Source organism: Buteo buteo, chromosome 3, assembly GCF_964188355.1.
Source record: "Buteo buteo chromosome 3, bButBut1.hap1.1, whole genome shotgun sequence".
NCBI classification, from domain to species: Eukaryota; Metazoa; Chordata; class Aves; order Accipitriformes; family Accipitridae; genus Buteo; species Buteo buteo.
The window spans coordinates 10112941-10132958 of NC_134173.1; the positions used below are offsets into that span (position 1 = coordinate 10112941).

Sequence of the window (20018 nt, forward strand, 5' to 3'; positions counted from 1 at the left end):
CAGCTTGTACTACATTGTGTCATGGTTTTTCTGGTTGTTCTCTCAACCCTTGATTCCTATTTGCTCAGGCAGATATTTACAATTCCAATGTGACATTTTGCCTAGCAACATTTATTTAAAAATTTCAGTGCTGCCAGTACCCAAACAAATTTAAACATGCCAAAATTGAGATACTTCTGCCTGCTGAAATCCTATGGTATTTAAATGGGCTCTTAATGCATACTGCACAATATTACAGGGTAAAAATATGAAGTGCTATGACTGTTAAGCTGTGTTTATGGTACTAGAATACCATATAAATAAGGTAAAGACAACAATTTCTACTACTGACTTCAAAGTCAATTTTAAAAATCAAAATTGGCCCCTGTAAACTGCTGGCAGAGTTTTCCCTCATTTTCTTTCTTAATGTTTTCATTATCTGCTAAGTGTCATGGGCAGTCTAGCCAGGAAAGTGCCTGATCTGAGCAGAGTTCATCATTGTGACTTTAGACAATACATAGTAATTGAACTCTGAAGCAAGGTCTTCTGTTTGAGAAGACTGTCCATTTGAAAGGCAGTCCCTGTACTTGACAAGAAAAGGCGGTTGGGATCAGTCGTATCGTTCAGAAGAAATCACTGTTTAACCTGTAATCAGTCTGCTTAGTTTTATGTTGTATGAATACAATGAACCATGTGGTCTAATGACGGTGCTGAACTGTAAGTTTTTGAAAGGGTAAAAAGTTTCTCAAAATGAAAAATCTTTTGATACTCTCAGTGCCAAATGAGACAGTAGCTTTTGAGGGAGCAGTCCAAGGCAAATGAAATAGCTATTCCACTTGCCGCATCCTTATCAGTAAGACATACTGTGAAAGCTGGAATAGAAAAGCAAACGAAGGTACTTTATAGAAACAGGGCCAAAATTAGCAAGACTTTCAAGCCAGCTGTCCTAACAACCTGTTTGGAGGTGAATCGACCTCGTGAATACAACTCATCACGTGCACATGTTGAAACCAAGGTTGTCCTTTTAGCTGCTTGCAAACAAGAGGGGAGCTTAGAGCCGAAATACCAAACTCTCTTTGGGAGTTCTCCCTCTGGAAATGTACCTGCTGAAACGAGTGAGGAAATGGAGCCATAATCGTAGTGGTACAAAACAGACTTTTTCCCCATCCTCTAATAGGAGAGGAGACTGAGACCCAGCCAAATTCGTGTGTGTAAAAATAAGAATGACCAAATGTGATTAGTGGTTGGTTTAGGGATGGATTAGGAAGCTTGGATTTCATCAAGAGCACTGACGTTATGAGGATCTTTGCAAGCTGCTGTTAAAAGACCAAGCTTCAACTTAGCTGACAGACTTGGTTTAAGGGAGAACGACAGCCATATCATATACACTATGTAGCTGGCTGCCTACTCGTATGGAAAGTATTTCTTCCAACTTACTGCAGATTGAAAATATCTGAAGAAACTATTCTATTTGGTGGCAGAACCAACGAGTGCTATCTTTCTCAAAAAGCATAGATTTTATTCTGATACAGGCTAGAATCAAAGAAATAGCAGCACTTGCTTGTACACCAGTTGTGCAAATGAAGGATTGGCAAGACTGTAGGCATTTGTTACTGAAAAATAATTATTTCTTCAACTGGGCTCTAGCGAGTTGAGCTGATGTTCAAATGTGCCTAAAAATCACTTTTGAAGCAAGAAAATACAAGTTGTTCATGTTTTGTTTGGGTTTTGAGTAAAAGAGAAATCCTGAATAAATTATTCAAGGAGTTTCTATTTATCTGTCCCTGGACAGAGATCTTTAAAAGGCACTCGAGCTGCAAGAACGCATTTCTATGAGGAACTAAAGCTTCCCTGTCCAGCAAAGGTTTTCATTTCTTCATCAATTTTAGTAATATATTAACCTTTGAATTTCATAATGGTGTTACACAGATGACCAGTCAGGACACACTTACCGGCAAAAGAACAGAACTTGATCATAACTGATACAGCTATGTCATTAGCTTCTGCATTTTCTTTTTTCTTCTTCTTTTTTTTTCTTTTAGGATGGAGTTGTTTACAGATATTCATTCATTGTGTTATGCTAAGAAAACACCAACTTATTATATGAGCCAAGCTAGGACCAGGTCTAGAATACACCCTTGGCTTTTCATAGTGTTTAATACCGTGCTGTTCAGGCCTTATTGCTGTTTCCATGAAGATGATGTGTTTTCTCAGAATTGGATTATTTCTTCTGAGCAAGTATTCCAGTGCAGGTGTATCTCTTCCCAAAATGTTGACAATGAAATACCTTCATCCTTTTTCTGCTGTGTATGATATAGAGAAAGAAAACGTAATTAACTGTATCACTCGGGTATCTTAGATGAAGAGTCAACAGTTAACATCTTTAGTCCTGTTCTTTCAACTGTTTTTAAAGTAGAGATCTCACTGAATTTGAAAATTGCTGGAATCACTTACTTAAGTGCCCTTAAAAAACGGAAGAATTGAGATTTGTCATTTGTGTTCTGTGCAGGAACTGACAGAAGAAGGCCTTCCTTTTCTCATACTTTTCCACATGAAAGATGACTTGGAGAGTTTAGAGAAGTTCCAACAGGAGGTTGCACGTCAGTTAATAAGTGAAAAAGGTTTGTAGTAACTCCTGCTACTTCTTGGTTTTACTTCTATAATTTTTTTCAGGCAAACTTAGTAGAGTGGAAGCAAAGACCAAACAGAATCCTAGCTTTAAAGCTCTTGCAACTGAAGGGCTTTATGTACTTTTAACAGTGAGGACCGACTCCTGTGGAAATGATTTAAATAGATACACAATTTATTAGTAAGTAACTGTTTCAGAAATCCTTGTTGTCTAAATGACTTCATGCAGTTTGAGAGGGCATTAAACAAAACTTCAGTTTGTGTTGTGGCCAAAAACACTTTAAGAAAATCCATTATTTTGGGGGTGTTAGTTGTTTAAATCTATTTTCAAGTTTTGCATGTTGTATCTATCTAATATCTCCACCTTTGTAATACTTATGAAAGTGTTTAGGGTTTCAAGGTAATAATAAAAAAATATTAACATGGATTTTTGTCTGCTCACAATTTTAAGGTACAATAAACTTCCTCCATGCTGACTGCGATAAATTCAGGCACCCACTCCTCCATATTCAGAAGACTCCAGCAGACTGCCCTGTTATTGCCATTGATAGCTTTAGGCACATGTACGTCTTTCCAGACTTCAGTGACTTGTCGTAAGTATTTTTCTTTGTGCGTTTTAGTTTGAGAAGAACAAAGTAAAAGACGTGCTCATATTTTAATCAGTACTATGATAGGAAGATGAACAAATCTAGGATAGGTAAGGCTGCCTATGTGCGATTCAGTGTCAGAACCTTAAAGCAATATGAATTGGTGTGAAGCCATTGTTTAAATGGAGGTGCATTGCTTTATGCAAGAAGAGAATCTCACATTAAGTTTTTAGATGCCGTTCTTTTATTTCAAAGTTTTGCTATTTTCCATAGTAGTTAATCATTTGGAGCCTGGCATGGTATTTTTAGTGGTGATCTAGATATATCAATTAACTTTAAAAGGTTTAAAATACTACATGGAATGTTTAAGTGCCGTGTTATGCAATAATTACCATAAAATGCACCATGTAAGAATTCCCAGCCTGCTGGTTTGGTTTTTCCTGCTGTGCAATTCCAGTCTCCCTGCATTAGTCTAAACTCGGAAAGCTGGCAGAGAAATCCTTGTTGCATGGGTTTCTGAAATTTTCCACATGTAGCTTGGAAAATGGCTGATTATTGGCATGTTATCTGGATAAAATACGTAAGAGAGAAGTATCAGGGTGCTTAGGCGAAATGCCAGTTTGATAATCCGCTTACATCAGCCTCTATCTCTTTATCTTGTACTGCCTTGGAAGCAGATGTTCTGTCTCCTGTAGCGCAGTTGAGGAGTGAAGATGTGTAAATGTTATCTTCAGGGACGTTCAGCATGAGACAAGCGTTCTGTCTTTGTCTTCAGGTTGTGTGTTAAAATTCCAGTTTCTACCTCAAAGGAGGTGCCTCCATATACACTGCTTCTTAAGTCCTGGTTAGATGCCTAGGCTTTGAGACTTGAACTTCTGCCCATTCATAATTTTTGCCCATTCGTACTTTTAAAAACTCAGGGTATTTCATTTTTGTTAAAGCCAAGGATTCAAAGCTCAGACTTAGCATGCAATGTGAACGTAACCCCATGTCTAATTCTGCCATTCCAGCAGGCATTTTTCTACCTGAAATGTTGACATTTGGAAGAAGGGTTCAAACCTAGCTTCTTCCCATAATTCTCCACAGGCTTATTCTTAAAATGTAGTCCCTGTTTGATGTATCCCAAATAGTGCTTTTCAAATATCTAAAGCTATGTATGTGGAAACACTGATAGTGACTATTTTTCTCCCTGTGTTCCTGTTTCTTTGGAAGATCATGTTCACCGCACATGCCAGGGCTTTAAAAAAAAAAAGTGGGATATTTGCATTTCAAAAGCACTCTTTTTATTGTCACTTTTGAAATAGCCCTAAAATAAATTAATATCTCTCATAGGGGAATAGAGATGTTTAGTTTAGACTTTCATGTTATGTTTCTTATGTGTTCTATTTCTGTGAAACACTATCAGAATAATAAAAGCTACTTGGTTGTTTGTATGCCAGTTGTTACATACAAATGAAGAAGAGAGTGAGTGATGTCAGGATTGTAGACAGTTGCTTAATGATAAATAATTATTCAACCTTACTCTAGGACATTGAGCTGATACTTAGAAATACGTAACAAACAGTTTGGAAACAAGGAGAGCTTGGAGCTCCTGGGGTGATACTCTTTTGTGTGTGTGTGTGTGGTTTGGATTTTTGTTTTGGTTTTGTTGGTTGGTTTGTTGTTGTTGGGTTTTTTTATAATACATAAAATCTTAATTCTGAGACTTTCATCTACCTGCAGGGACTTCTGCCACTGTAGTACATTTTCTGGACTCTTTTACAAACTGGCCCCAGACTGTCTCTTGTAATCTCAGTGCTGCCACCAACCAGTAGGGTTTGGATATGGTACTTCCAGAACTGGCCCACTAAAATTTCCTCTCTCTTTAGGGAGTTGTCTTTTTTTGAGAATAGCCACTTCATAGGCAAATGAGACCACCACCCAATATTTTGTCCTCATGCTTTGGCCACCTGGCCCTATTCATCCTGCTGTTCCAGGTTGGAAACGATTGCAGGGAGTGTTCAACAGATCAGTTGTAGTTTCTCAGCAAGAACCGGTCCAGTTACAAGAGGCTGTAGGCACCAAATGCCCTTGCTGCATTAGGAGGGAAGGGGTTGGAGGGGAATGTCTCCAGCAGTGTGCCTGACCTAGAACAGGGCAGGAGCCCAAGGTAAAGCAGGGGATTCTGCTCTCACTACAATTGGGCTAGAATGAACCCCCTTTTCTCCATCAGCACCAATTCCTGATCTTATCTGGGAAGGGAAGAAACCGCTCAAAGTACCACAGCAATACTGATTAGTTAGAGACGTTGCTGTAGTGATGGCCTCTGACTCTTATTGTATTACGTTTTATCCACAGAGTCTTCTGGTGATCTGAAATATTGCTGATAGCCTGTCTAACCACACTTTGTCCCTCTTTCCTAAATGTAGTAATTGGTCTGATGAAAGGCTCCCTGCAAAACCTGTCTCCATTCATACGTTACCTTTTGATTGCATGCATAGTGCTCACGTTATAGTTTTTTATCTCATCTTTAATATTTATTAGATCAATTCTTCATTTTAAGCTTTTTAGTCTATTTGACATTTCACAAGTAAAATTGGATGCTGTAGTTTAGCACGTTTGCTGTGGGTGACAGTAGATGATCTCAGATTAGATTTACATTGATATCCTCTTAGTGCTTATCGCTAGTGTATATGCAGTTGCTCAGGCACTAGAGAGCCTTTCAAAGATGTTTTGTCAATACTGCTACCCAACTGTCATTTGTATCTGTAAACTGTGCATTTGGAACCCGCTGTTCCCTCTTACATTATGGTTAGTGGGGAGCTGAAGTGAGTATACAATGAAGTTATCGGCTAGTACAACTCTGTGGGAGTTATTGAAAAGATGAAGTACTTGCTGTGTTCTCAGGAGACAGTGGAAAGAAAAAGAAGCTGGTGGGATACTTTAACAAAGCATTTGGCTTCCTGTCCTCTATTAATCACCTAGAAGTGGACATAGTGTGCTAGATAAACAGAAGTTGGCTACTCTAAACAGTGCACTTTAAATCTTCTGTGTTTGGACTTAACTTGTAGTAAACATGTGGGTGTTTCTGTTGGATTTGTTCCAGAGTTCCAGGTAAACTGAAGCAATTTGTACTAGACTTGCATTCTGGAAAATTGCATAGAGAGTTTCATCACGGCCCTGATCCAACTGATGTAGCACCTGGTCAGGTAAGGTTACAACAAATACATTTAACTTGGCCATTTAATAAAGACCTTTTTTTACTCCTTGTCAGAGCTGTACTTTCTAGTATGTGTGTACTTTTAACTTCAGTCTCCTGAAAAAGAAATCTGTTTATAGAAGCATAATGTTGCCACTTTGGCTTGGCTCTTCCTTTAAATTCCTTTGGGTAAAGGCAGGGAGAGCATTAGGGGGAAGTATGGTACCTGTTTGCCTTGAATAAGGGAAGAGTATAAGAATATACATTTTCTCCACTGAAACAGAAGATCTTGGGCTAGATGACTGTTCTGAGCTCATAGAGCTGGTCTTACATTCTCATATGATTTCAGTGCAAAAACTGATGATACATCACAGATGCATTATTTCCCACACGACACACTGAGAGGGTGCTTCTAAAGGGAAACACCAGTTGATTGTTTTATATATTTACTCATAGTCACCAATCTAAGCAGGAGGCAGATTATTAGAGCATCAACAAAAGACTGATAAGTGGTAATAGGGTTTATTATTTTTATTAATGCAGTTAACAAGTGGCATTAATAGTGGTCATAGGCTGCATTTGTCAGTTTGGACTCCTCACTTTCCTGCTCAAAGGTTGTCATGCTGCGTAATTACATGCCTGGAAGTTACTCCTGGGATCTCTTCAGGAACACAACTACTAGATCCTTCTCCAGACAAAGGAGCACCTCAGTGTTTAGTTTAATACAAGAGGCAGAAAAGAAAGGACATTACCAGCCTTGATTCCCTCTGCTCCACCCAGTCTTCTGTGTCTTGATCAGCCTTGTATCTTCTTGATAACACCACTCAGCTCATCTGCTTGGTGTCATGCTGAAAAGTGCAAATGTAACAGCCTGTCAGGCAACCTTCTCGTTACCTCAGGCACTCTCTAAAGAAATAACTGTTTTTACACACCTCTTAAGTTATATGTTGCATTGTCTAGGGCTCAAAGAGCCATATGGGTTCCAGAGGAGACCTGGTGCCCTTATGTTGGGGTGCCTTGGGCCATCCCAGAACCCGTGGGTAAGGGACAGAAACGATTTATGGCTACAGGCTCATTTTCCTGGTCATCTGTGGGATGTGGCAAGGGTGGCACTGTGCTAAGCTGTGCAGCCTCCTGTTGCCCTGCTCAAAGTTAAAAGATTTAAAAGCGTGAAAGCTCTGGAGGGCTTGCCTTGGGCCAGGAGAATGACTTGCTTTTGAATGTTGTCATGACTGGCCGTGAAAACAGGCGGGCTGAATTGTCTCAGCAGTAATTCATTTAACTGGTAACTCCCTGTGTTTCTCAGGAATTCATTGAGCAACCAAACTGCAAGTCAACAGGAGGAGATGCAGCAAACAGCGCTAGAGACTGAGGCATAAGTCAGGCAGTCAGTCAACTCAGAGCAAGACAGGCGTGCGTGAGGAAGAGATGCTCTGAGGCAATTGCAATGTAGAGGAGGCTTGGCCAGGGAGGGAGGAAGGCTGCCGAGCCCCTGGATCCTGCTGCCTATCTGGGCACGGGCTCGTTGCCTAGAACTGCAGGCTTGGGCTCGTCTCCGTTCTTCCTTGAAAAACACACGCCAAACCTGGGATGTTTCCCTTCTCATGTCCGTGTGGCATCCTGCCAGCTTGTGAAGATGCGTACGCACCTGCGAGGGAAATACTGGCCTTAACTAAACTGGAGGTTGCTGTCCTAGGTCATGTATGTCCCTTGAATTGCATGTTTGTTTGGGGTTTTTTTTTAGTTTCCATAGAAAATGAATTCTAAAATATTTTTGCCGCGATGACACTTTTGCCCTGGTGTAACTCAAAAAACAGCACACAAACTAGAATATCTTCAAAGCAAATGGTAGACAGACTCAAATATACAGTGGGGTGCATTTGCAGTACTTCTAAGTCGCTTGTACAGAAACTTGTGTGATGGCTGTTACCTTTGAGATGTGCCAACAAAAGGAATATCCCTGACTGATGGTACTTAATTAATGAATGTATGTGTGCATGTGTATTCCACCTATTTGGGACTTACAATGTGCCTTCCAAAAAAAAAACCCCAAATCTCAATTTGTGAGAATGTTGGAGATTTGTGCACTCTCATAATTAATGTTAGAAGTTCATTTAATGGAGGTGTGATTGATTATTAAAATGAGTCTAACAAGCAATTTACTGTTTGTTCTGTTTTTCAGCCAATTCAGGATTTAGCAAGCAGCCCACCAGAGAGCTCATTCCAGAAACTGGCACCCAGTGAACATAGGTACACCTTATTGAGGGAAAAAGATGAACTTTAAAAACTTGAAATAATCTTGCAAGCCTTTCAGACAGCAGCATTGACTTGTGTGGTGGAAATAGTAAACCTATATTTTCATAATTCTATGTGTATTTTTATTTTGAATAAACTGAAAAATAATTTTTTTTCTCCCCAGGCTTGTAAATACATTTGTTTGGTGGGTCATTCTGTACAGCATCTTTCAAACAGTATGTTCCTAATGCTATAGTAAAATATCAGAGACCCATCCAGACTCTTGATCTAACTCTGTTCTGTAAAACTTTTATAATCCAAATGAAGGTATCCTTGCCAGAGACATGCTGTTAACTTGCACTATCCCATTAAATAGGACTTTTGGGTTGTTTTCTGTGTAACCTTGGTAGTATGTGCTTCTTCTTCATGTGAACAGCTATCCTGGTAATCTATTTCTTTGTCACATTTTTCTCCAACTTAAGAGGGTCTTCTATTCTGGATACTTGGGAGGGGAATAAATTAAAGTTTTACAGAATCTTGTGTGGTGCTTTACTGGGTGCAAATGTCTAAGCAATTAAACAATTCTGACTATTTACCAAGCAAGGAAAGGAAAAGTTTCATGGTAATGGCTGTACTTTGAATGAAAGGGCTGTATTGACCTGCTCTAGTTTCCTGGAATTAAGATTGTTACATTACACACATGGTTGTGTTAAAGGAACGTGAATGTTGGAAACCCTTCAAAGTAGGAGAGGGGTAGGGGTGGACTGCCATCTTAGTTGTGTCAGTCTTAAATTAACTTCTGTATTAGTGGGTTTTTTTCTTTTTTTTTTTTTTTTTCTTTTGGTCCCTGCCTTCCTGGCAGACATTTACCTTCCAAACAACCATTGCAGATTTTCTGTTACTCTTTTTGTCTGGCTTATGCCTTACTTATTGCATATTCTTTGAATTCTGCTCTGAAGAAGGAATTACTACTTCCCTTGTGGGCTTTTCCGTTGTGCGTAATACCAGAATATGGGCTTTTCTCCAATGAATCTTCAAGCTGCTTGGTGAGATAAACATATAGAAACTGTTAAGATGGAAAAATATGTTAATTCGGGGTGTATTGCTGGAGATAAATTACTGTTGGATTTGTACAGTATGCTTGCTGCAAAGAATCTAGTCCATGCCTTGGACCCCCAAGGCTTAGCGTCCTTACCAGCAAGCTTGTTCTTTGGATAGGCGGACTACTGGGTTCATGTTTACTTCAGTGAGTGCCCCAGCTTCCACAGCTCAGATTCCTTTTGCCTCTCAGCTAGAGGCCACCTCCTCGGTTATTGGCAGAAGACTGACATGGTCCTGTGCAGCTGTGGCAAACTCTGATCTCGAGAGAGCCTGCTGAATCAAGCCCCTGCAGCAACAGGCACATGAGCTGCCTAGGGTGTGATTCTGAGCGGAGGCTTGCTAGTACCAACCACCACGCTACAGCTAACCGAGCAGATGCAGAATTGGTAGCTAAAAGGGTATTACAAGATTTTGTTTACAGGCATGCTTTTTTGTCAGTTTTGTGAATCTGCGTTTTGGAGTGCACGCTAAGTGCTGGAAAGCCAGGTCTTTTCCTGTCCCATTCTCCATCTCATGCCAAATCAAGCATTTTTGGCAGCTGAGTCATACCACCTTCCAGCTGGAATCTAAAGATGTGAGCAGGGTCTGGTTTTAAGGCTGCCACTTGTTATCTGCAGGTGGTGCTACAGAACTTCTGGAGTTGTTCAGGCACCTGAAATTTTAATCGATTCCTGCATGGTGCCTACAGGTACTCGTCTTACTCCTCTGAGGTTCCGATTTTTCCTTAGGATTCTTAATTATAAATGCTGTTTGGTGGAAGACATCTAAACCTCTTTCTGGAGAAAGATGCTACCTCATCATACACCCAACAGTCTAGTGGCTGGTGCTTTGGGCTAGAAAGTGAGAGAGAGAAACCCCCTCTGCCCCTCCTTAATCCAAGTTTCTTTTCTGAGTAAGGACTTGTTCCCAGAGCTTTGGCATCCTAGTGCTATGTAGGCAATTAGATGTAAAAGTTTTATCAGTCATCACAGTTACTCACTCAAGTAATTTCATTGTGTATTCATTGGAGTTGGACTTGATTTTCCTGGGTTCTTGATGACCATTGACCTGGCTGTACCAACTTTCATTCAAGTGATTTTTCTATTTGCAAGCAGAAGGTTGAACAGCTGCAGTCTAGGTATGCTTGCCTCACGTGATGTTGAGTATCATTTGAGCTTTTAAGTATCTGATGATACAGAGAATTTGTCTAGAGAGAGCAAGCGCTGGACAAAATGGGAGATGTGTTTCAAACTGAGCCCTTCAACTCTGATCATCTACATCAATGGTTGTAACCATTCAACCTTCAACACTTCCCGAGGCTTTCATGGGAAGTTGTCAAACAGTATTAGCGTTATGCCCATGTGGAACAAAACCATTCCAAACTCTCTCTTTAATTGAACTTAAGGAGTCCATTTCTGAGCTAGCATATGTGTACAAGTTACTAGATGCATGCAACATTTCACAAACTTGTGTTAATTTCAGTCAATGTAAATATTTCAATAGCTGAAGCATGTGTAACTCAATATAGGATTCTTAAATCTTGGTTATGCAATTATTTCAATAATATAAAATTTTTGAGGGATTAATCTTTTAGATGCTGGAAGGAAATAAACCCCAACGTTCTCAATAAATGCTACAACCAGTCTCATAGGCAAAAGCTTTTATTTGGTCTGAAAGACTTATCCGTTTCTTGCATTCCTTCTGTCTAACATGCCTAGCATTTTAAATGCTAGTTCGGTTACTCAGATGCCCATGTTTCTTCACGTATGTAAATAACCCACCTATTTTAAAAAATCATAGCTTAAATAATAGTCTTCTAAGTCTAGTGTATACACAATGTTTTGAAACTGCTTCCTTAAAGATGCAAGGAAGAAGAATAGTTTTTGTGCTAGACATTTTATAAAATGAGTGCAGACCAAGCTGTATTTGTATAAACCATAGCAGGAATTCAGTTTTATGAATTTAGATTGTCCTGGCATTAGTCCAGCTTGGGGGGAGAGGGTGGAGTCCACGATGTGTCTGATGTGGCTGCTGTCATTTAAATGCACAAGGTTTCAAAGCATACAGCAGGAAAGCAGACATAGCTTTTTAAAATCATACAAAGAATCAACCACAGTTTCTGATTAAGACGACTTTTTTTTTTCTTAGTTTCTTCCTTTAAATGTAGAAATTACAAATCAAAGGAATGAACAGCCTTAGTATGAAGTTGTTATAAGCTCATTAAATGTGTTTACATCCAAAGTAGATGCATTTAAAGAAAAGTGCTTTTTGCTTGACACGAGCAAATGAGCTGAATTACTTGGGTCATGTTTTCCACTCCAGCTGATTTTACAGATGTAGGCACTGTGGCTTTAACACATACAGTTTTGACAATGTTTGCGATTACTTCTGAAAGCTATTCTTGCACACGTTGCTTCCCTGAGCCTCAGACCTACTTAAAATAGACACAATGCAATTTCAATCATATTTTAAAAGTAATAAGGAAGAACTGTTCAGAAAAAGATATTTGTGCTGTAACTAACAGTTGCTTACAGTGTCTCTAGGCACAAAAACCTATCATCTGTCATTAGTAGACAGTTATTTCCAAAGATGACATCAAAGTACTGGTTACTAAAAGGGAGCTCTTTCTACAGTATGCTCCTTATACAGTGTTCCCTGCTAGGGAGCCTTATCACTAAACACTGACTTCAGTGTTCACCTGATAAAACTGGACTCAAGCAGAGCTCAGGATGAATTGAACAATCTAAAATCTTTAAAAAGCAGCTTCCCAACCTCGATTTCTGTTCCCCCAAACAGCAGCAGCAATAGTGTGGGAATTGTCCTGGAGGGATGGAGGTAGGACCATGTGCTGAATAGTACATTATGTGACAACAGTACGATTATGTGGCAATAAAAACACGTTAACGCTTCTGTATTTAACAATGGAAGTTTCAGAAGCGAAATGTTGCTTAAGCAGCAAAATAAGGATGGCAAGAATAACAGGCATCCACTATAAAAGGCTAGCAAAAGTACTAGCAGCACCTCACCCTGTACAGGCTCCACAGCATGTCCCAAAATCTTGAGAAGGCTGAGAAGCCACTCTGCAGTGTGGGTGGAAGGAGACGTTTGGGAACTGAACAGTATGCAAGAGGCGTGCAGCTGACCCAAACAAGCATGGTTTACTTACTGTAAACAGTATCAAGTTGACATTTTCAAAATAATCCCTTCATCTGGGGACGTCAGCTGCCACTGGCACCATTCAAAGAGCCTCGATGCTTCACCATCCTTTGACCTGGTGCCTAATGCCACCCTTGAGGGTGTGGGCCTGGCTGTGGCACCGCTTCCAGGGAAGCTATTTAGCTCTCCCACCAGAGCACTGTTGGTGACAGGAGATGAGAAGCAAGGGCAACATCTCGCAGTAAGCACTGCTGAGTAAACTGAGGCTTCAGGCTCAGAATGCCAGAGCTTGGCACTTCATCCTGTACGGTGTTCTCAGGACAAGCCAAGGAGTTGAACAGCCATGGAAAATTAATTATTCTCCAGTAGCAGTCCTGCTGGGTTGCTGCTTAGATTGTTTAATTCTTAACTACACTTTGAACAAGATGAGGGATTAACAAATTTTTTTTTTAAAAAAGTACCTGAAAAAGAGGAAAAGCTGTTTATAAGGCTGATCTGATTTGGCTCATGGAGGCAGATGTGGGATATACATAAGGTTTTTTTCCACATTGCTCACCCAGCATTTTCATCTTTTCTTATGGCAGCTAACACTTCCCTGTGTGTTATTGAACAGGCATAGTCAGTCATACCCTGGGGGTATACACAGGAGGAGTTTGGGATTCCAGATAAATGAAAGTAAACTTAAAGTACTATGACCATGAAAGATAGATGGAACTTATTTCCTTTTCTTTGGAGCTCTATAATAAAAGCTCCAGCTTTTGTGTGGCACCCATGGGAAAGCACTAGGGTTTTCCAACTATCTCTGTATTGTCTGCAAGACACATGTGCAAATTTGGCATGAAGCACCCGTCGCCCATCATTACAGCTGTGCACATAGCTCACCTAAGGATTTTATAATTAAAAGTTATCCATATAATTTTCAAAGGACTGATGTCACCACATCTGAGAAGAGAAATACTGTTTAACCTCTCCCAAGTAGCAGTACTGCTGTCAAAATTCACATAACTCAGCCTTGTATTTAAAGCATAAGGCTGCAAGTCTGTCATTAGCGCGGCTACTATGCTTTTGTTCCTAGTCATAATGATTCTAATACTTCAGCTGGATTTTTTGGCACTTTGGCGAGAAAGCTCTGGACAGCTGGAAGAGACCTGCTCAATCATTTTTTTTTTCCTTCTTTGTATCAATTTTCCACCTGTGAAACCCAAAATCCCACCACCAAGTGCAGCTGCAATTCCGGCCACTTTGAAGCCTGCAAGGAGACCAATAGGACCCCCCACCACTCCACCAATGACTGCACCTGCCACAGGCAGAGCTGCCAGCTTGTATTTTGCAGCCTGTAAAGAAGGGGAAAAAAAAAAAAAAGAAAAAAAAGAGTTAGAATACTTGCCTGTGGTGATGGGCATTTTCCCCTCATTGCTCTTGGGATTGCTCAGTGAAAAATAAACTTTACAAATTAGTATTTAAAAAAAAGTGATCTACTATCCCACTTGTGTGACAGAACGTACTAAAACCAATTCAAAATTGAGTTACCTCATGTATGCAGTTGTGAACCAGGTCCTTTTAAGCGGTTCTGCCAGATTATGTACACTGGTTATTACCTGGTCTCCATCATTAAATCAAATTGAGAAAATGCTCAGACTTTCCAGTAACATGCCTGAATTTGTGGCTTATTAGCAACTATCACCGACATCTACATAGAATGGGACTGAAATTGCATGTTATCAATCTGTTGTTTTACGCTTATTTGATTCTTGTGAGCCAATTGTTGAATGCACTTGTCTTTGCAGGTAAACTAAAGTACCATCAGAATAGCATAAAAAAGGGGCAAAAAACCCCCTGTATTTCCTAGTAGCCTGGATGTGATAGAGAATTACGAGAGAGATTGATTATTTTTTTTCCCCTGCTACCTGTGGGTCATTTCTTCCTTATTTCCTTAATTGCTGGCTCCCTCAGCATTAAAGACGGCAGATCAATTGGGTTAATACAGAGGATTGCTGGGAGGCAGAGTACCATTGATTCACCAGCAGGAGCAGATCCCTACCTTCCCCAAGTTTTTGGTTCCCTCTTCAACATTCACAGCAGCACTGTTGACATGGTCTTCAATCCTGTCAATCTTCTCCTGCTGAGACTAGATGCAAAGGAATTATGAGTGAGGTAGCCTGCTGGGAAGCAGCAGTGAGCCAATACACACCATTTTAACGCCTGTAATCAGGGCCCCACAGCCGCTTTCATCTGCTACACACTGCAGCCGTGCAGCCTTAATGGTGGTTCATTAATAGCATCTGATAAACTGTGCCAAAACTACAAACTTACTGTAAAAAAATCTCAACTATTCAGTAATAATATGGAGTGGGTATTATACAAAGTGTTGCTGCAGTTAGAGAAAAATAACCAAAACATATGATTTCTAAATCTTTTCTGTGAGTAGATGAACTCATATTCCAAAGGGAAAAATAATGCAAACTAGCCTTTTTGTTTCCTGCTGAGTTTCACATTCAAAAAAACAATCTATAAAGAGCATTTATAAGATCAGTACCAACTCTCAATATACAAAGCTGCACCAAGAAATCTAAATAGAAGTGTTCAATTATGACATTATAAACCACTGACTTAACTTTACAAAGTAAAGAGTAGTGACAGTACTGAAAATATACTCAATGTTGCTCTCTATTTTACTGTTTGATTTTACAAAAACATTCCATGCTTTCTCCAAATGCAGTCAGATTCCCCTGCAGCCTCTCTCAGAGAACACCAGAGCGGAAGATAAAGGGGTTTGTGGGTTGGTTTGTTCCTATTTTAATCTCAGCAGTACCCAGGCTGTTTTATGTCACAAAATAATGAGACGGCTAATGTTCAGCTTAAAATATAAGGCATTCTGAACTTTTTGCCTCTTTCTAATTCAGAAACTGCTGAATCCACTGGGTCTGGTATCTTCATCTACTATCCAATCCACACACTTTGGATGCTTGCTATTATATTTAATGATGGTTACATGTAAAATCCAGAAAGTCCTGGGAACAGTAACTCCTCCTTTTTAGCTAAAGCTGCTAACATTTAGGCTACTGAATAAAAATTTTTACAGTCCCCCTCCAGTCTAATGAATCTTGGTCTTTTTTTTTTTTTGTATATGTGAAGCAGCACATATTCAGCAGAAAGGACAAAAGCTAGCTTATCTACCCCAACTAACCCAACAGCAAGGAGATTAAAGAACTCTCCTAGGAGATGAGAATTGTGGATTTAAATTCCCTGTGGCACAGGAAGAACTAAACATGGGGAACTGAGTGTGGATGATGAAGCCCTTTCGGCAGCTTTGTGAGAGTAGAGAAAGGGCATGATAAAGGTGAGGGAAACTTCAATTTTTTCTAGTACTCCTGATTAAGCAAGAAAAAGCACCTACGAAACACCCACCCTGCACAGTGAAGGCTATCGACACCATTACAATTAGAAATCGTAAAAATGAATGGGACCTGGGCAGAAACCTGCAGTCAGCGCTGTAGAGCTTCTACTGAGGTTCAGCTCATGGCCAAGGGCACTGGCTAGAACACCAGTAGTTGCTCTGGTGACAAGAACTTAGGAGCAATTACCAGTACTAGTGCTGAAACTGAAGACTGTTGCCTCCTCAAAAATCTACCTTGACAGAGCCTGAATCAACAGGAGAGCTGCAAGGAGATCCTTGTAGCAATGAGTCACTGCTGTAGGGAAGGAAGAGCTGTTAGTTTTCTAACCAGACGGGGCAGCCAAGTAGTTAAACTAATGCTTTTGAACATTCCTCTTCCGTTGGCACTTGAAAATCAAAAGAAAACCTTTCACCTTACTGCTAGACAATTTGATGTAAGCATTATATGCATCATCTATGACTTTGGAAAGTATCTAATGTATCCACTTTGAAACTATAGGTGTATTTACCATAGCTCCCAAGTAGCAAAGACAGCACCTTCGTGCAGACATCTCGGCTCACTGTGGGTAAACTGCTGTGCTTCTACTGGCATTTTCCTGAAGCTCCTAACAGTGATTACTAGACTTTGTAGTCTTGAATATTGGACTGAATAAATTCAGTTAATGTTATTCTGCTATTCTGGCACGTTGATCCAAGTGATACTAGCACAGTCTGAGTTCACACTACAGGCAGAAGTATTGCTCATCTTTTTTTCCCCCAACTAGGAGTTAACCACTCACCCTCTTTTTGTACAAGACTCTATCTAGGATAGAATGCAGAATTAATACTTACGCTGACTAAGAGAGAAAACTCAGTCACCAACTGGCTAAGCTGAATCAAGTCCTACAAATAAAAAACAAACGTTACTTTGTAATAGTTGCTAAAAACAAGAGCACCAAGGTGGCAGTAAGGGAGTTCCAACATACCTCTTCTAAAGTTTCCCAGGACTCAGCTGCATTTTCTTCCTGAGGTATTTCGGGAAGGCGGGAGTAGATCTGGATTAAACTTTGGGAGCCGTCCTTCACTTCCTTGTTATATAAAGTTTCTGAATGAGAAACATGATGTTTACAAATAAATGTACTGAATCAGAATGGAGGTGATGTGCAGCTTCTCACTCTTAATGTTTCTCATGAATAAATTGATATTAAACCTAATTCAAGCCAAGCAACAGCCCTGAAAATGATCATATAGGGAAAAGTCTTACAGCACTAGACAGTTTCTTAAAAGGAAGTTATTGCCAAAGAAATGGATTCATTTCTATCAGCACACTTTCACAATCAGTTCTGAGAATGCAATTACACTCCTGAATTCAAAGTCAGTTAATTAATTTTGTATCAACCGAGCTAAGAAAACTGAGCTTGGGACAAAAACTTTTCATTTACATATGACACACAAAAACATTGCGCTTCCAAAACTGAACAGACAGTTATTCATTTTATGATTGATTATTATGCTACCAGTTTGATTTTCAGCTATTTGGGACTAAAAGAAGCTGGAGGAAAAAGCTTTCAAAAAGTAAAAGCAGTGAAAACCAAGTACCATGCTGCCCAGCATTCAGTGCTGGATCCAGTTGGGTAACGGTACTGTGAGGATGACAAACGTTTGCAGCTCAGCAGTGTAAAGGAGATACTTTTGAGTATCTTCCTTTCTAAATCACGAAGAATGCAGAAGAATGCAGAAGACATTAGACAAAGTATGGTGGAAAAAATGGGCAATGAGAGACAGCTAAGTGGCATGGGGGAGAGCAGATATAATGAACAGACACACACATACCTCCTCCAGTCAAAGAGACCAGTATCGAGCCACTACAGATGTAACGGACATGTGCATAATTACAGACACGTAATTAAGTGGTAATAAAGAACAAACAAGTTTCGCTTGTCATAGCAAGGACTAAGGAATAGCTTGAGAGTATGAAAGGCAGACTGGAGAACGTATGTGTCTAAACACAGTGCAAAGATCATGTTAATTTAGACAACTTCCATTTCTGAAGGAAGATAGCTACTTTAGTAGGACACTGATGTTTCCTTCCTTGGGAGGGTAGTATCAAGAGAAAGCTTAATATGGGGAAGACGGGTTAGGTATGTCTACCAATGCTAAGGTGTAAATATTGCATTAAAATCTTTACAAACAATGAATGTGCCAAGGTACTATAATAATGTTATATAACTGTTACTACAGCAGCTATGAATAATGGAAAACAAAAATAATCATATTCATTAAAAAAATTAGTAATAGTGCATGCTTATTCATGGAATTAATTTAAGATAAAATAAAAATTATACATTTTCGTAACATTTGTCCATTTCTCAGCATTTTTATCCCACGATCTCAAAATACATTAAGGACCTAATCTTCCTACTTTCAGATCAATAGAAGCCTAACATCAATGAAGCTGATATTCAGCCATAATTACTAAGTAAGCAGAGTAGCTCAGTAACAACAATGGAGTAAACGATTTGGGGTTTTATTTTGGGCTTGTTTTTCTTTCTAATTATTTCTACACCTTTTCCTTTAAGAATCCAGGAAGGCACTTCACCTTCTACAATCACCACCTGTTCTTCCAGAACATATTTTTAATTTTTAACATCAGATTAATTAATGTTACATAATCAGTTCTAAAATATTGCTTTTCCCTTTTCAACGTAATTAATCATATATCCAAATGCGTGGATTTTTGGAGAAACCAATTCTGCTACATATTCTGACATTTAACATCAGTTTTGAGTATTTTGTTCAATTTCAATCCTTCACAATCCTAATTCAAAAATCACGTTTCTTCTGCCAAGAAAAGCATACTCTTCACTAATCAGCCAGATGCATGCTAAGTTGGTTGAAATTATAATATTAGTAATTCAAAAGCAAAAAAAAATGCTCACTAAGCAAAACTGCCTCCACAAATTATGTTCCCTACTCTGGTCTGTCCTTAACAATCTATGCTGACCTATTGTAGAAAAGCACATCCTTCAAAGTACATAAATGATACTGAAGTTTTGCATGACACGCATTCCAGAGAACTTAAAATTCTAAGTAGGTTTAAACTGTTATCATTTTCTAATAACTAAAAATTAGTGGGAAAAAATTCCTCAAGAAAATTCTTTACTCACTTCAAAAAACTAAGGTAAAGAACAAGAAAGGTAAGAGAAGGTGAAGTCACATTTGGGCTGAAAGTATGAGTAAAAAATTTATATTCACTAGTTCATGTTTTATCAAGTCTAACCAATTTTAATAGAACTGAGAATGGAAGTGGCTCCACCAGTTCACTTACAGCATCTCGACAGAAATGCAATAATACAAAACACCTCTGCAGATTTCATAGAGCAGCTTCGCACCTCATTACACTCAAGATAAAAATCTAGTGCTCTGCAAGATTCAATACGTTGCTTCAAAGATTTTAGTAATTTTAAGAGTGGAGTCTCACCTTTTGTTAATATTTGTTTAAAATGCAATTAAATTCCATTTCTATTGGACCTCAGCTGAGGATGGTGAAGGGGGGAAGGGACTACATCATATCACTGACATGCCTTCTAAATGGGCGATTTGAATTTGTAAACTCCTTCCTTCTCTACCAGATGGGAAGCAACATGCTACAAAGAACGGGCATACTGAAGCTCCTTTGATTAAGATCAGCAGCCAAGATTTGCTTTCAGGACTGCAGCCTCTAAGCACAAAAGAATAGGCAATATATTGCATCTGTGTTAGCAATTCAACAGAGCTACTTTCACAGGCAGACAAACTT

At 39.3% G+C, this 20018-nt stretch overlaps 2 protein-coding genes across 15 annotated transcripts in view; one reads left to right on the forward strand and one right to left on the reverse strand.

Moving 5' to 3' along the window:
* ERP44 (endoplasmic reticulum protein 44) overlaps positions 1-9008 on the forward strand; it is a 54261-nt gene extending 45253 nt beyond the window's left edge. Inside the window, exons 9-12 of the mRNA XM_075022820.1 lie at positions 2489-2600; positions 3059-3200; positions 6280-6382; positions 8555-9008. Coding sequence (XP_074878921.1) covers positions 2489-2600; positions 3059-3200; positions 6280-6382; positions 8555-8656 — 459 coding nt within the window. The 3' untranslated portion in view covers positions 8657-9008. The remainder of the gene's footprint in view (positions 1-2488; positions 2601-3058; positions 3201-6279; positions 6383-8554) is intronic.
* Positions 9009-9144: 136 nt separating this feature from the next.
* STX17 (syntaxin 17) overlaps positions 9145-20018 on the reverse strand; it is a 37622-nt gene continuing 26748 nt past the window's right edge. For all 14 annotated transcript variants that reach the window (XM_075022834.1, XM_075022831.1, XM_075022827.1 and 11 more), the window contains 4 exons: positions 17206-17324; positions 17072-17122; positions 14885-14971; positions 9145-14177 (listed from right to left, as the gene is read on the reverse strand). In XM_075022834.1, coding sequence (XP_074878935.1) covers positions 13938-14177; positions 14885-14971; positions 17072-17122; positions 17206-17324 — 497 coding nt within the window. In that variant the 3' untranslated portion in view covers positions 9145-13937. The remainder of the gene's footprint in view (positions 14178-14884; positions 14972-17071; positions 17123-17205; positions 17325-20018) is intronic.